Genomic DNA, 13,013 nt, shown 5'->3' with positions numbered 1-13,013 from the left:
GCTGACCCCCACTGCCCGGCGAACCAGAACGAGTTCTCCTTATACCGTCATCGGTGACGTGGCATCATACCTCCTCATCCTGGTTATAGCTGGAGTGGCGAGTTAAGAGTGAACACGCGGAGCAATGTTTATGTGAGTCTCTTTCTGGGAAACAAATAGCACACATCAAAACCTTTCCCGCCGTTCGGTATAATGACACACACACTTTCATCAGATGTCTTCATATTAAATTTTTTTGGATGGCCCTCTGTACTCCTTTAATGTCTTGAGATCCTTGGAACCACGCCACAATTGTAGTGCTGCTGCACTTGTTAGTTATGATACATAATTGGACGATTTACTACTAGGTTTCAGATTTAGATGTTGTAAGGTATCTGGTTCTATCATTGCTGCTTGTTCTCCTTAAGCCATGACTTCACCACTTGCCGAAGTCACCACTTGTGACTTCGTGATCAACATAAATGCTATGGTTCTAACCAGAAGTAAGCCTGGTTTTGCGCAATGCAGTTCAAGTACGAGAAGTGATTTTCCTTCCAACGGTGCGAGGCAATTCAGACATGCACACACAAATAAGATTTAAAAATTATTCATAGATGATGTCCTATTCTCATATTCTGGCTTATATAGTGGGTCGACTAATTCCTTCTCTTATCTTCCCTTGTGCACGAAAAATGGTTTTCTGAGATGTGTGCGTGTGTGTAATGTGTGTGGAATTTGCAGAACACAAAATTGATGGAAGTTGATGTTCTGAGGCTGGAATACAGCAGGGAACACACGTAGAGACCGCTAGTTATTGTGCATATGTTTATTTGGAATAGGGTGTACGTCATGAGGGCACACTACGTACATCTGCAGTGCAATATTGCAATCTATTACACTTGACAATTCACCTGACAGTTGTGACATAATTCGTCATAAGTTCAATGATTTTACGAGGGAGCCAAATCAGGTACACTGACATTAGGTCTGTCTTTGAGGTTGTGCATCAGTGGTGCACGAGGTGGGCGTTTGCCCTCACGAGCCTCGCCCTCATCTCAGTTTTCTGGGGGAAAAAATTTCCTTACCTCAAAATTTTTTGAAAATATTTCCTCACCTCAATTTTTTATTGAAAATTTTTCCTCACCTCAAAAACTTTTCGAAAAATTTTTCTTGCCTCACCTTACCTAAATTTTTTTTAATTTTTTTCCTCACCTCAAACATCACCAGAAAAACTGTCTCCTTTTTTGTCTTGCTTCAGGAACAATAGGTGGCATGTGTCACATTAAAGAAGAACCTCGAGAGGACCCTTCAAATGAAGACGCAATCATAGAAGTCAAGACAGAGCCTTACAATGTTCCAGCCTTGGCGAAAGAGGAAGAAATGGGACACAGCTGTGACTCAACATCAACACTGGAAGGTAAATACAAAATAGTGGAGAGGATTTGGCCAACACCAAATTGAATAGCACGACATGGACAAAAAGTGGCGTGCAACGGAAATACCTTCCAGTTTTCTGTTTGTTACGTATCAGTTTTCCAGCATGTATGGAGGGTACTCAAACCAGGCAAAACAGACCTGGAAATCCTTTATCCAATTTCGCATTACTGCAACTTTGGACACACAAACAACTGCACGTAACGATGTTTGTGTGAGGAGATAAGGAACAGTAGATGCAACCAGAGGAATCAAGTGCAAAATAATCCATGGTGCACAGTGTCTTTTCCTGTGTTTGCCTTCATGTGCTCCCACAGTGTTTAGTCCTAACAAACACGCTCTATGTCTTCTAGTGCTACTGTAATGAAAAGTATAGTGCTGGACAAGATTTTACGAAACACGCTTCGGTGCATTCCTTCTCCAGAGTGATGCCCTAGCAGCGAATAGGACCACGCAGACTTGCAAACAGGTTACTGTGTTACCGAGGCACATGTCTGTAACTCTGTACAGTCCCATTGGCTACTGGCATTGAGGAAAGAATGTGACAGAGCAGGTTTCAAAGTCCAGCACTGTATGAGCGAATGATTATCCGTGGTCAAGGTCTGTTTACGGAAAGGAAGCTGTCATAAAATTCTCACTTTGTATTCCGTTTGTGTTTCTACCATACAAGTGGGATGTCTGTCCTGCAGAGTTCTTCCAGAGCACGGACCTGCAGCGTCACGAGAGCGCCCCCACAGGCGAGAAGTTGTACAAGTGCGACGTCTGCCCTGCAGAGTTCAGTCTGAGTGGGCACCTACAGGTTCATAAGCGGACACACACGGGCAAGAAGCCATACAAGTGTGACGTCTGCCCTGCAGAGTTCTGCCGGATCTGGAATCTACGGGACCACAAGCGGAGACACGCGGACGAGAAGCCGCACAAGTGCCAGCTCTGCCCTGCTGAGTTCTGCCGGCTCTGGAGTCTACGGCTTCACAAGCGGACACACACGGGTGAGAAGCCATACAAGTGCGATGTCTGCCCTGCACGGTTCATTCAGAAAACTGGCCTGCAGTGTCACAAGAGGACGCACACAGGCGAGAAGCCGTACAAGTGCGATGTCTGCCCTGCGGAGTTCAGCCATACCAGGTACCTTAAGCGTCACAAGCTGGGACACATGGGCGAGTAGCCACAAAAGTGGGACCTCTGTCCCGCAGAGTTCAGCCAGACAATGGAGCGAGGAGCCATACGGGAGCATTCTTTGTTCTGAAAACTTGAGGCAAATCACAAAACTGCCCCTTTGCGAGGGGGTGTTTATGGACGTGAAGCCATACAAATGCAACCTCTGTCCCGCAGAGTTCAGCCACTGTACGCGCACACGCACTAGCCATGGAACAAGCTGCTAGCTGAGCAGGAGCTAGTTCCAACCAGTGCATGAGCCTGTGGTTTCACAAGTAGCCAGGGGTGCCTGGGATAGCAACAGTACAAGTGTGGAGACCGTGTGCACAAGAAAGAGGCCATCCAAGGATCAGTTCTATTGTCCTAAACGTGGAGGCCTGAAGAAGCACGTGGTCATGTGCAGAGGGTGAAGGCTGTGCATACGCACTTCGTTTCCCACGTCATTTTGTTTCTGTCGGATGTTGTAAACCTCACTCGCATGAACAGACTGAGGTTGGACTGGTGTTGGATTGGGTGGCGATTCTTGTGAGATGTAAGGAAACCCAGCGTCAGGCGAACGATATCTGTGGAGGGATCCCTGCTAGACAGTCCTGTGTGCCAAGAGTGATTAAAACCAGTTGTGATGTTTGTTGTGTCAGGTAGCATTGGTGTGGAAATGTGCGACAAACTGGTGGTGCCATGATGTGACCTGATTGGCTGACTCTTAGTAGTTAACGTCACGTCGACAAATATGCATGCTTTCTCTGTGTAGGTTGTGTTGGCCATATTGATCTGTTGTGTAGCACGAAGCATCGTAAAAACGGGTCCCAGCTTACGTCTGTACCTTTTATGCAAGTTTTGGGCGCATGGCCTCGTTTTTGAAAAAGCTGAGCAGGGGCCCAATACTAAATTTTCTTGTCTCCCATTCCACCTCACTCACTCAGTCCTTTCGAAGGCAAAAAGTGGTGACTAAAGTCTTAAATCGTGTACCGCAACTATTTCTTTATTAAATGTGTTAGCATGGGGAGTGTCAAATTGGGAAAAGCTGCTTGTATGTATGTATGTCTGTCCATGTGTGAGATGGTGAAGCCTCACTGGGCCAGTGGATTAAGTGGACATGCAAAGGGGATACGAGGGGGTAACTATAAATGGAGGCAAATTATTTGAAATTTAAGTAATCGAAGGTAATTAAGAGTAACAGGTGATTGGGGGAATTAAAACGAGGAAGTTTAGTTTAAAGGTAAATGTAAGATGTATGTAATTAAGGGAAAGCATAAAAGAAATTAAAGAATTCTGTAGGTCACCCCAGGCTTCAGCGGAGGTAATGAAGTGTAATTAAGGGTAATTAACTGCTATTTAAGGGGAATTGAGAGTAATTATGGCAAGTAAACATAAATGTAATTAAGGGAATTCAAGATTACCTCATTTAACCTGCAGTTACCAAAAAGTAATTGAAGGAGAATTGAAAGTCATTGAGGCAAATTAAAGAATAATAAATGGACTTGCATATAGGAATTGAAAGTGTCAAACCTGAAATGAAGCATTGACTAGATGTGGGTAACTGGAAGTGGATACCTGGAAGTTAAGTATGGCCCAGAAAAAACAGTTAATGCTAACGCATTTCTTGTATAAACCGCTAAATCGCCAGTGAATTTCTTATTTATTTCTTAATACTGTTGGCCCTTGATGTGCCATAACTGGAGAGATGCAATCCACACATATGAACTACGGTAAATTTTAAGTACAGTAACTACAGAGTCGAACTCAACGTCAAGAGAACACCTGCAGTTCCAAGAGCATTCAACTGTGCGATATAGAAGAGAAGTCACAGCGACTATCCTTGACTTTGCTGACCAAGAGCGAGGGAGGCTCCTCCCCCAAATGGCGCGCCAATAGGAGGACTCGGGAGGCGGAGCGCTGCCGCCTCCGCTCTTGCCTAATACATGGTGCATCGGTAGCGCTCGGCTCGGGATATGTGAGCCGCTGTCGTCTGCTTCTTCCGGTAGAGCTACGACCTTGAAGCCTCTGCTCTCGCGTAAGAGATGGCGCAACATTGGCGCTCGGTAAGGGCACGTGTGGTCACCATAACTTTGAGCCTCGACCTTGAGACTGGCCGGTAACCTAAATTCCGATGACGCGGCGATAGCAAACCATAATGCGTAGTTTTGACGATTATGCTTCATGGATATGTTACTACATTGCCAAATTTGTGGCCAGTTCGACGTTTCGCTCCCCTCTTTCGCGTAAACATTGTCTTAGCTCATGAAAAATGAAAGAAATATTTGTTCTACTCCTCGCACTGAAATAAATCATTTAAAATAATTGTACTGTGTGTTTCTTTTTTTCTTTTTGTAAGTAGTTACGCAAGTATGTAAAAAGGACAGAAATGTTGCTGCTTGTTCTACTCCTCGCACTGAAATAAATAATTTAAAATAATTGTACCTCTGTATGCAATAGGGGGATAAGTCGAAAAATCCTAAAATGAGAAAAGGGGCCTGATATGATTGTCCGTCCCATTGACACACATGCATTTCCCGTTTTTTTTACCATGCTGTAGCGGGCCAACAAATCGCAATAAGGTCCTAAGTTTTCATTGGCAGGTGCATACTGGTATGTAGATGTCATTGCAACAAAAATAGTAAAAAGAGGATAAGTCGACTTGCATACAGAGGTTCAATTGTGCTGTGTGTTTCTTTTCACGTTTTTTTTTCTTTTTATAAGTAGTTACGCAAGTATACTGCGTAGTTTTGACGATCACGCTTCATGAATGTGTCATTATTACATTACTAAATTTTTTGGCCAGTTCGACATTTCGCTCCACTCTTATGCGTGAACATTGCCTCAGCTAATGGAAAAGGAAAGAAATGTTGCTGCTTTTGTTCTACTCCTCGCACTGAAATAAATCATTTAAAATAATTGTACTGTGCGACTCTTTTTTTTTAAGTAGTTACGCGAGTATGTAAAAGGGAAAGAAATGTTGCTTCTTGTTCTACTCCTCGCACTGAAATAAATCATTTGAAATAATTGTACTGTGTGTGTCTTTTTCGTTTTGTAAGTAGTTACGGAAGAAAATGTTTCGTTTTTGTAAGGGATTCCGGGATCGAACGTCGTTTGGTCGAAAGCTGTCGCGGAGCATTTGGACGAAAGCCATTTAATCGAACACCGTTTGACCGAAACGGCAGCGGTCATGAAACAGAACACACAGACAACGTGACAAGATTAAGAAGCAATTCCCCAAGACCCTGATACCTTCTGCATATTTCCTGCAGATATGTTGGAAAAACGCAGCGAACCACATGTCTCACGTTAGCGTGGGCGTAGGAAAAAATTGTCCCAGTTTGCGGAGCATTTTACCAAATGAAATGTTTGGGCGTACTTTTAGCAATACGCTGAGACAGTATCAGCCACGAGGATATGAGAGCGGAGCTAGATGTCTAATTTTACTTTCAAAGTTCCTGCAAACGCAGTTTCAGCAAATGCAAATAAATAGCAAAAAAAAAAAAGCACATCATCGGATCGCCTTCTGGATGCGAAAAAGTGGATTAGGATGAGAAATGTGTTTATGGGTGAGCGGATGACACAGAGTGAAATATTCCTTGGGATAACAGCATTTAGAACTGAAGCTTTCTTTTGTTGTTTTCTTCTTTTTTGTTTCATCAACGCTCCAAGTGAACGAATAAAAGAATCGATCGAACGACTGCTGCCGTCTCGATCAAACGGTGTTTGATCAAATGCCTTTCGACCAAATGTCTCGCGTTCGATCAAACAGCTTTCGACCAAACGACGTTCGATCAAATGTCCCGGAACCCTTACAAAAAGGAAGCACACACGCAGTGTACAATTATTTTCTTTCATAACTACTGACAAAAAGAAAAAAAAGACACACACACACACACAGTACAATTATTTTCTTCCGTAACTACTTACAAAAAGAGGAAAAAAAAGAAACAGAGTATAATTATTTCAAAGGATTTAGTTCAGTGTGAGGAGTAGAACAAGCAGCAACATTTCTTTCCTTTTTACATAGTTCTGTAACTACTTACAAAAAGAAAGAAAAAGACATACAAACAGTACAATTGTAAATGATTCACTTCAGTGCGAGGAGTAGAACAAGCAGCAACATTTCTTTCCCTTTTACATACTCGCGTAACTACTTAAAAAAAAAAGAGTCGCACAGTACAATTATTTTAAATGATTTATTTCAGTGCGAGGAGTAGAACAAATATTTCTTTCATTTTTCATGAGCTAAGACAATGTTTACGCGAAAGAGGGGAGCGAAACGTCGAACTGGCCACAAATTTGGCAATGTAATAACATATCCATGAAGCATAATCGTCAAAACTACGCATTATGGTTTGCTATCGCCGCGTCATCGGAATTTAGGTTACCGGCCAGTCTCAAGGTCGAGGCTCAAAGTTATGGTGACCACACGTGCCCTTACCGAGCGCCAATGTTGCGCCATCTCTTACGCGAGAGCAGAGGCTTCAAGGTCGTAGCTCTACCGGAAGAAGCAGACGACAGCGGCTCACATATCCCGAGCCGAGCGCTACCGATGCACCATCTATTAGACAAGAGCGGAGGCCGCAGCGCTCCGCCTCCCGAGTCCTCCTATTGGCGCGCCATTTGGGGGAGGAGCCTCCCTCGCTCTTGGTCATGGATGCAGAGTTACACGCAACCCTCTAACGCCCTAATAAATACTGGTAAATCGTGTACGTGTTATAGCCTATTGCAGTCTTCTAGCATATAAACAAAATATACAGAAAAAAATACTTTTGTCGAATTTCAGCTGCAAGCCTAGACAACCTAATGTTTATTTTTACAGAATCAAGAAGTCCGTAGCAAACTTAGTCGAATACACCGGAAGCTGCAATCTCTAATGCTACGGCGAGTGCACAAAAAAATGTGAAAAGCGGCTTTTTTTTTACGCGCGTATTTCAACGTTGCACGAAATCGGCCACAGAGATGCGATGAGAGGAGGACATGCCCCTGTCCACATGATAGAACGAGCATTTAAAAAAAAAAGAAAGAGGAAAGGGGAGCTGCTGCTTTGTTTTTTTTTTTGTTTTTTTAACACTTATCAGATTATTGCGATTTCTTTCATTGCCTTTTCCTTTCCCTTTCCTCTTCTTTTTTGCAGTGTTCTGTCAAGGTTAGCGAACTGTAGGGCTCGAAGCCACATCTTCTGGATTACCAGTCCAGGGCTCTACCAATTGAGCTAAGCTAACACGCCTTCTCAGCGACTTCCAGGGTGCGTCATTCGAGTCCTACAGCTGGCTAACTTTTACAGTGACTTTCATCTTTCATCGTTAATTTCTTAGGCAATTTGAGGCTTTGTATGTATTTGTCCCTTCTATGTTGTTCCAGCCTCGGAACATCAGTTCCCTCATGTTCAACAGTTGCCGCTTGCGTCGATCCCTGTCGTATGAATGTGTGTGTGAGTGAGCAAAAATGTAAGAGTGAAAGGAGGATGAGTGAGAGAGAGTGGCTGGTTTGTCCCTTCAGATGACGCACCCTGGAAGTCGCTGAGAAGGCGTGTTAGCTTAGCTCAATTGGTAGAGCCCTGGACCGGTAATCCAGAAGATGTGGGTTCGAGTCCTACAGCCTGCTAGCCTTTTCAGTGACTTTCATCTTTCATTGTTTGGTATACACCCTGATTTTTTGAAGATGGCAAACTTAATTGTCGCACGAAAGTCGTTGACTGCATATTTTTTCGTTCTTACGTTTTCTCATAAACCCCAATTGAAATGGTTCGTGAATCACCCTGTATAAATCTCAACGCACAGTTTGAATACTCCCAGTTTTTTCCCACATGGATCTTCATATATGGGTCCCTGACATCACCTACGTACACGAGACTTGGCCTGGCGATTGATTTATGAGCTGATAGTTTTATGCCGAAGAGGGGGTCTTGTTGAGCTTCCTCCTTGACATACCCGATTTCCTAATCGCTGAAGAGCATATTTTATACACTGGGTTCAGAACAGGTACAGAGGTGGCTGTCACATGACTTGAATCCTTGCAGTGTGGCTTACTTGTCTCCTTTTTTGTTTTACTTCAGGAGCAACAGTTGGGATGTGCAACATTAAAGAGGAACCTCAAAAGGGATCTTCAAATGAAAATCCAATTATTGAAGTGAAAACAGAGCCTTACAATGTTCCAGTCTTGGCAGGACAGGAACAGATGGGACACAGCTGCGACCCAACATCAGAAGGTAAACACAAAATGGTCTAGGGGATTTGGTCAACACCAAATAGAATGGCACGATATGGACAAAAAGTGGCATGCAACGGAAATGCTTTTCAGTTTTTTGTTCATTATGTATCAGTTTTCCAGCATGTGTTCTCTAGTACTGAAGATCAACTAGGCAAAATAGACCTGGAGATCCTATGCAGACTTGCAAATAGGTGACCAGGTTACCTAGGCACATGTCTGTAACTCTGTGCAGTCCCATTGGCTACTGGCATGCAGCAAAGAATGTGACAGAGCGAGTTTCATAGTCCAGCACTGTATGAGCGAATGATTATGTGTTGTCAAGGTCTGTTTATGGAAAGAAAGCTTTCATTAAATTCTCACTTTCTATTCCATTTGTGTTTCTACCATACAAGTGCGATATCTTGTCCTGCAGAGTTCTTCCAGAGCATGGACCTGCAGCGTCACAAGAGGGCCCACACAGGCGAGAAGTTGTACAAGTGTGACGTCTGCCCTGCAGAGTTCTGCCGGACCTCAGATCTACGGGTTCACAAGCAAAGACACACGGGCAAGAAGCCATACAAGTGTGATGTCTGCCCTGCAGGGTTCTACAGGTTCTGGAATCTACGGGATCACAAGCTGACACACAAGGGCGAGAAGCCATACAAGTGTGATGTTTGCCCTGCTGGGTTCAGCTGGAGCCAAAGCCTACTGCATCACAAGCGGACACATATGAGTGAGAAGCCATACAAGTGCAATGTCTGTCCTGCAGCGTTCAGCCGGAGTTCCTCCCTACAGCATCACAAGCGGACACACACGGGGGAAAAGCCATACAAGTGCAACGCCTGTCCTGCAGCGTTCAGCCGGAATGACTGCCTAAAGCATCACAAGCAGACACACACAGGCGAGAAGCCGTACAAGTGTGATGTCTGCCCTGCGGAGTTCAGCCGGAAGGGAAATCTACGGGGTCACAAGCGGACTCACACAGGCGAAAAGCCATACAAGTGCGATGTCTGCCCTGCGAAGTTCAGCACCAGTACGCAACTAAAGGCCCATAAGCGGACACACACGGGTGAGAAGCCATACAAGTGTGATGTCTGCCCTGCAGAGTTCAGCCGGACAGGGATCCTACAGTACCACAAGCGAACGCACACAGGCGAGAAGCCGTACAAGTGTGATGTCTGCCCTGCGAAGTTCAGCCGGAAGGGGAATCTACGGGATCACAAGCGGACACACACAGGCGAGAAGCCATACAAGTGCGATGTCTGCCCTGCGGAGTTCAGCACCAGTACGCAACTAAAGGTTCATAAGCGGACCCACACAGGCGAGAAGCCGTACAAGTGTGATGTGTGCCCTGCGGAGTTCAGCCGGAAGGGGAATCTACGGGATCACAAACGGACACACACAGGCGAGAAGCCATACAAGTGCGATGTCTGCTCTGCGGAGTTCAGCACCAGTACGCACCTAAAGGTTCATAAGCGGACACACACGGGTGAGAAGCCATACAAGTGTGATGTCTGCCTTGCAGAGTTCAGCCGGACAGGAATCCTACAGTACCACAAGCAGACGCACACAGGAGAGAAGCCGTACAAGTGCGATGTCTGCCCTGCAGAGTTCAGCCAGACCAGATACCTTAAGCATCACAAGCGGACACACATGGGCGAGCAGCCATAAAAGTGAGACCTCTGTCCCACAGAATTGTGCCAAAGCATGGAGTGCGAAGTCATAGAGGAGCATTCTCTGTTCTGAAAACCCTTCGCTATCAATCTGATGTCCCAGGTACTTCACTTGAGTCTGAAAGAACTGGCATTTCGATTTGTTGATGCAAATGCCATGTGCTTGTAATCTTGTCAAGACGTCAGTGAGACACGTTCTGGCCACTCTTGGCGGTTCTTCCCCGAAATTAACACATCATCCGGGTAACCAACTGTTCCTGGTAATCCACGCAAGGTTTGATCCATCCGTTGACGCACTTGCTATTCCGTATGGCGGAACACGTGAAGCGAAATAACCTGAGATGTGTGTTCACGGTCAACAGTTCCTCGGAATACTTGTCCGTTTCAAGGTGCAAATACGCTTTAGTTACGTCCAACACTGTGAAGCACATTCCTCCGGACAAGCTGGCAAATACATCTTCTGGAAGTGGCAGTGGGTAGTGATTCACTTTTAGATGTGGCTTTACTGTGACTCTATAATCACCACTCAAACAAATCTTGCCAGTTTCCTTTTTTGGCACGATAACTAGGGGCGTGGTCCATTCGCTATGCTGCACAGGGTACAAGATAGAAAGGGAATACAGTAGAATATCGATGATACGATCACGAATGATACGAATTCTCTTCCGGTCCCGACCGGAATGCGTATTCTTCACATGTATTAGAGTTCGGATGATACGAACGCGTTATCTTGCCTTTACGGATGATACGAATGAGCCGAGGATGCGACACACGCCGTTCCCCCGTGACGCGAGAGCGCGCGAGTCATGCTGCTGCGTCTTTCGAAAAGGGAGGGAGATCCTCACCACGAACTCCCTTAACCCATGTAGCGCAATGGAAGCAATGACTTTCCTTTTGGTGGTGGTGGTGGTGGTGGAGATAAGATCGAAGGGATTGAACGGCCCGGAACCTTATCTCTGTTTTGACCTTTTTACCCCCCCTCGCAACAATAAACCGCGAAGCTGTGTGACATCGCTCTGGCGGAAAAACAGCGACCGGAACCCCAGAACACGTGGAGGGAACATATCAGGATAACTTGTGGCAACATTACGCGTCACCATTCCGCAAGTCGGCTTCACCTAACGCCTGCTTGCTTTAGGAGAAGCTCGCTTTAGACCACTGTCGCGCGACTCGCGGGTGAAAAGCACGTGCTACGTCTTTTGAATCATCTCGCGTATTTGGGCAGCATTGGCCAAAAACGGAGACACAAAAGCGTTACAACAGACCACTTTCATTGACAGCAACGGAAAATGAACAGTCACTGTCTATTTTCTTGCCTCAATTTTTATGTTGGTTTAATTCGTTTGATACGAATTTCGGATGATACGAATTTTTTCCGCGACCCCGTGAGATTCGTATCATCGAGATTCTACTGTAGTACAATAATACAAGAGTACAAAGTACAAACAAGAATACAATGGTATATAGGCAAAGGGAACAGTCATAGCTTCACAAAATACGGGTCTCGCATCATCTTTTAGCACCGAGGTTCCCGTGTACCCCTTAATGCTTCCGAACCCTGTTCGAAATACTTCTTGAAACGTTTCAAACACGTTCTCAGACTCGCGTACATTTCCGGAATTGCTGTTTTATACTGTACTATGTGTTGCATTGACCTTATAAAGCTGTTCTCATTACACTTGGCATTGATGTATCACATCCTGCTGACCTTATAAATTGTTCATAACTAGACCATGAAGTTTTCGGGTTTTATTTTTTTCCAAATTCGTGGGGTAAAATTCAGGTCAGTCATTTGATGTCGAAAATTCATGCAAACTCGGGCGGAAAAATTACCATCATATGGGATAAATCGTGCTCTATTGTCGAACAAACGTTCGTTGTACAGCCTATCCAGAGTATCAGACGTTGAGATCAACCGTGTATTTTGTGAAAAATTAGTATGTCATTGCCGTGAGGTGCCTAGCTTAGGTGCAGTTTTGCGGGTAGAAATCGGGTTTAACCCTAAACCGGTGAACCTCGATTCGGGGTGCAAATTCGGGGGAAAATCGGGTTTAACCCTAAAACTTCAGGGTCTATTCATACCTGACATTGATGTATTACTTCCTTTGGATATTGGTATATAAGATGCATTCTCCACACACTGAAACATTCATTCTGCGACATGTCTCCACCAGCAAGACATCCACCTGAGATACCTGTAAATGTCGTAGTGTTAGTGTTGTCTGTATCATTCAGATTTAAAAGATATATATATTCTTTTTCAAAGCTTTGTAGAATCGACAACAGCTACAACAGTAGTAGATGGGGAAGAGTGATTTCTCTCTCTCTCTCTCTCTCTCTGTCTCTCTTAGGTTCCTGAGCATTTGGAACAAATGCCGTTGTCTCTCGTATTGGATACATTTTTTTTTTAAAAACTTCCGGCCCGTGCGGTGCCAGTACGGTGAGTATGTGTCTTTGGCGGATTTGTTGAGTTTTTATATAACTCTGGAATGGAACTTGGTTGGAATGCCGAAGAGGGTCAAGCCTAGGGCTGTGCGAATATTCGATATTCGTACCGAATAACGGTACCGCGCTATTCGTATCCGAACCGAATAACATTCG

At 44.7% G+C, this 13,013-nt stretch overlaps 1 protein-coding gene across 3 annotated transcripts in view; it reads left to right on the top strand.

Annotated features, from left to right (window-relative positions):
• The window catches only part of LOC135379017 (zinc finger protein 883-like), a 36,688-nt gene extending 24,011 nt beyond the window's left edge, over nt 1–12,677 (top strand). For 2 of the 3 annotated variants that reach the window (XM_064612255.1, XM_064612254.1), the window contains exons 4-6: nt 1,238–1,396; nt 8,606–8,758; nt 9,173–12,676. In XM_064612255.1, the coding sequence (XP_064468325.1) occupies nt 1,238–1,396; nt 8,606–8,758; nt 9,173–10,410 (1,550 nt within the window). In that variant the 3' untranslated portion in view covers nt 10,411–12,676. Of the gene's footprint in view, nt 1–1,237; nt 1,397–8,605; nt 8,759–9,172 lie in introns of all 3 variants that reach the window. The other variant, XM_064612256.1, reaches the window with a different exon arrangement.
• The last annotated feature ends 336 nt before the right edge of the window (nt 12,678–13,013 follow it).

The sequence above is a fragment of the Ornithodoros turicata genome, chromosome 1 (assembly GCF_037126465.1).
Source record: "Ornithodoros turicata isolate Travis chromosome 1, ASM3712646v1, whole genome shotgun sequence".
In the NCBI taxonomy this organism is placed as follows: Eukaryota; Metazoa; Arthropoda; class Arachnida; order Ixodida; family Argasidae; genus Ornithodoros; species Ornithodoros turicata.
This window is presented reverse-complemented; position numbering and strand designations above follow the sequence as displayed.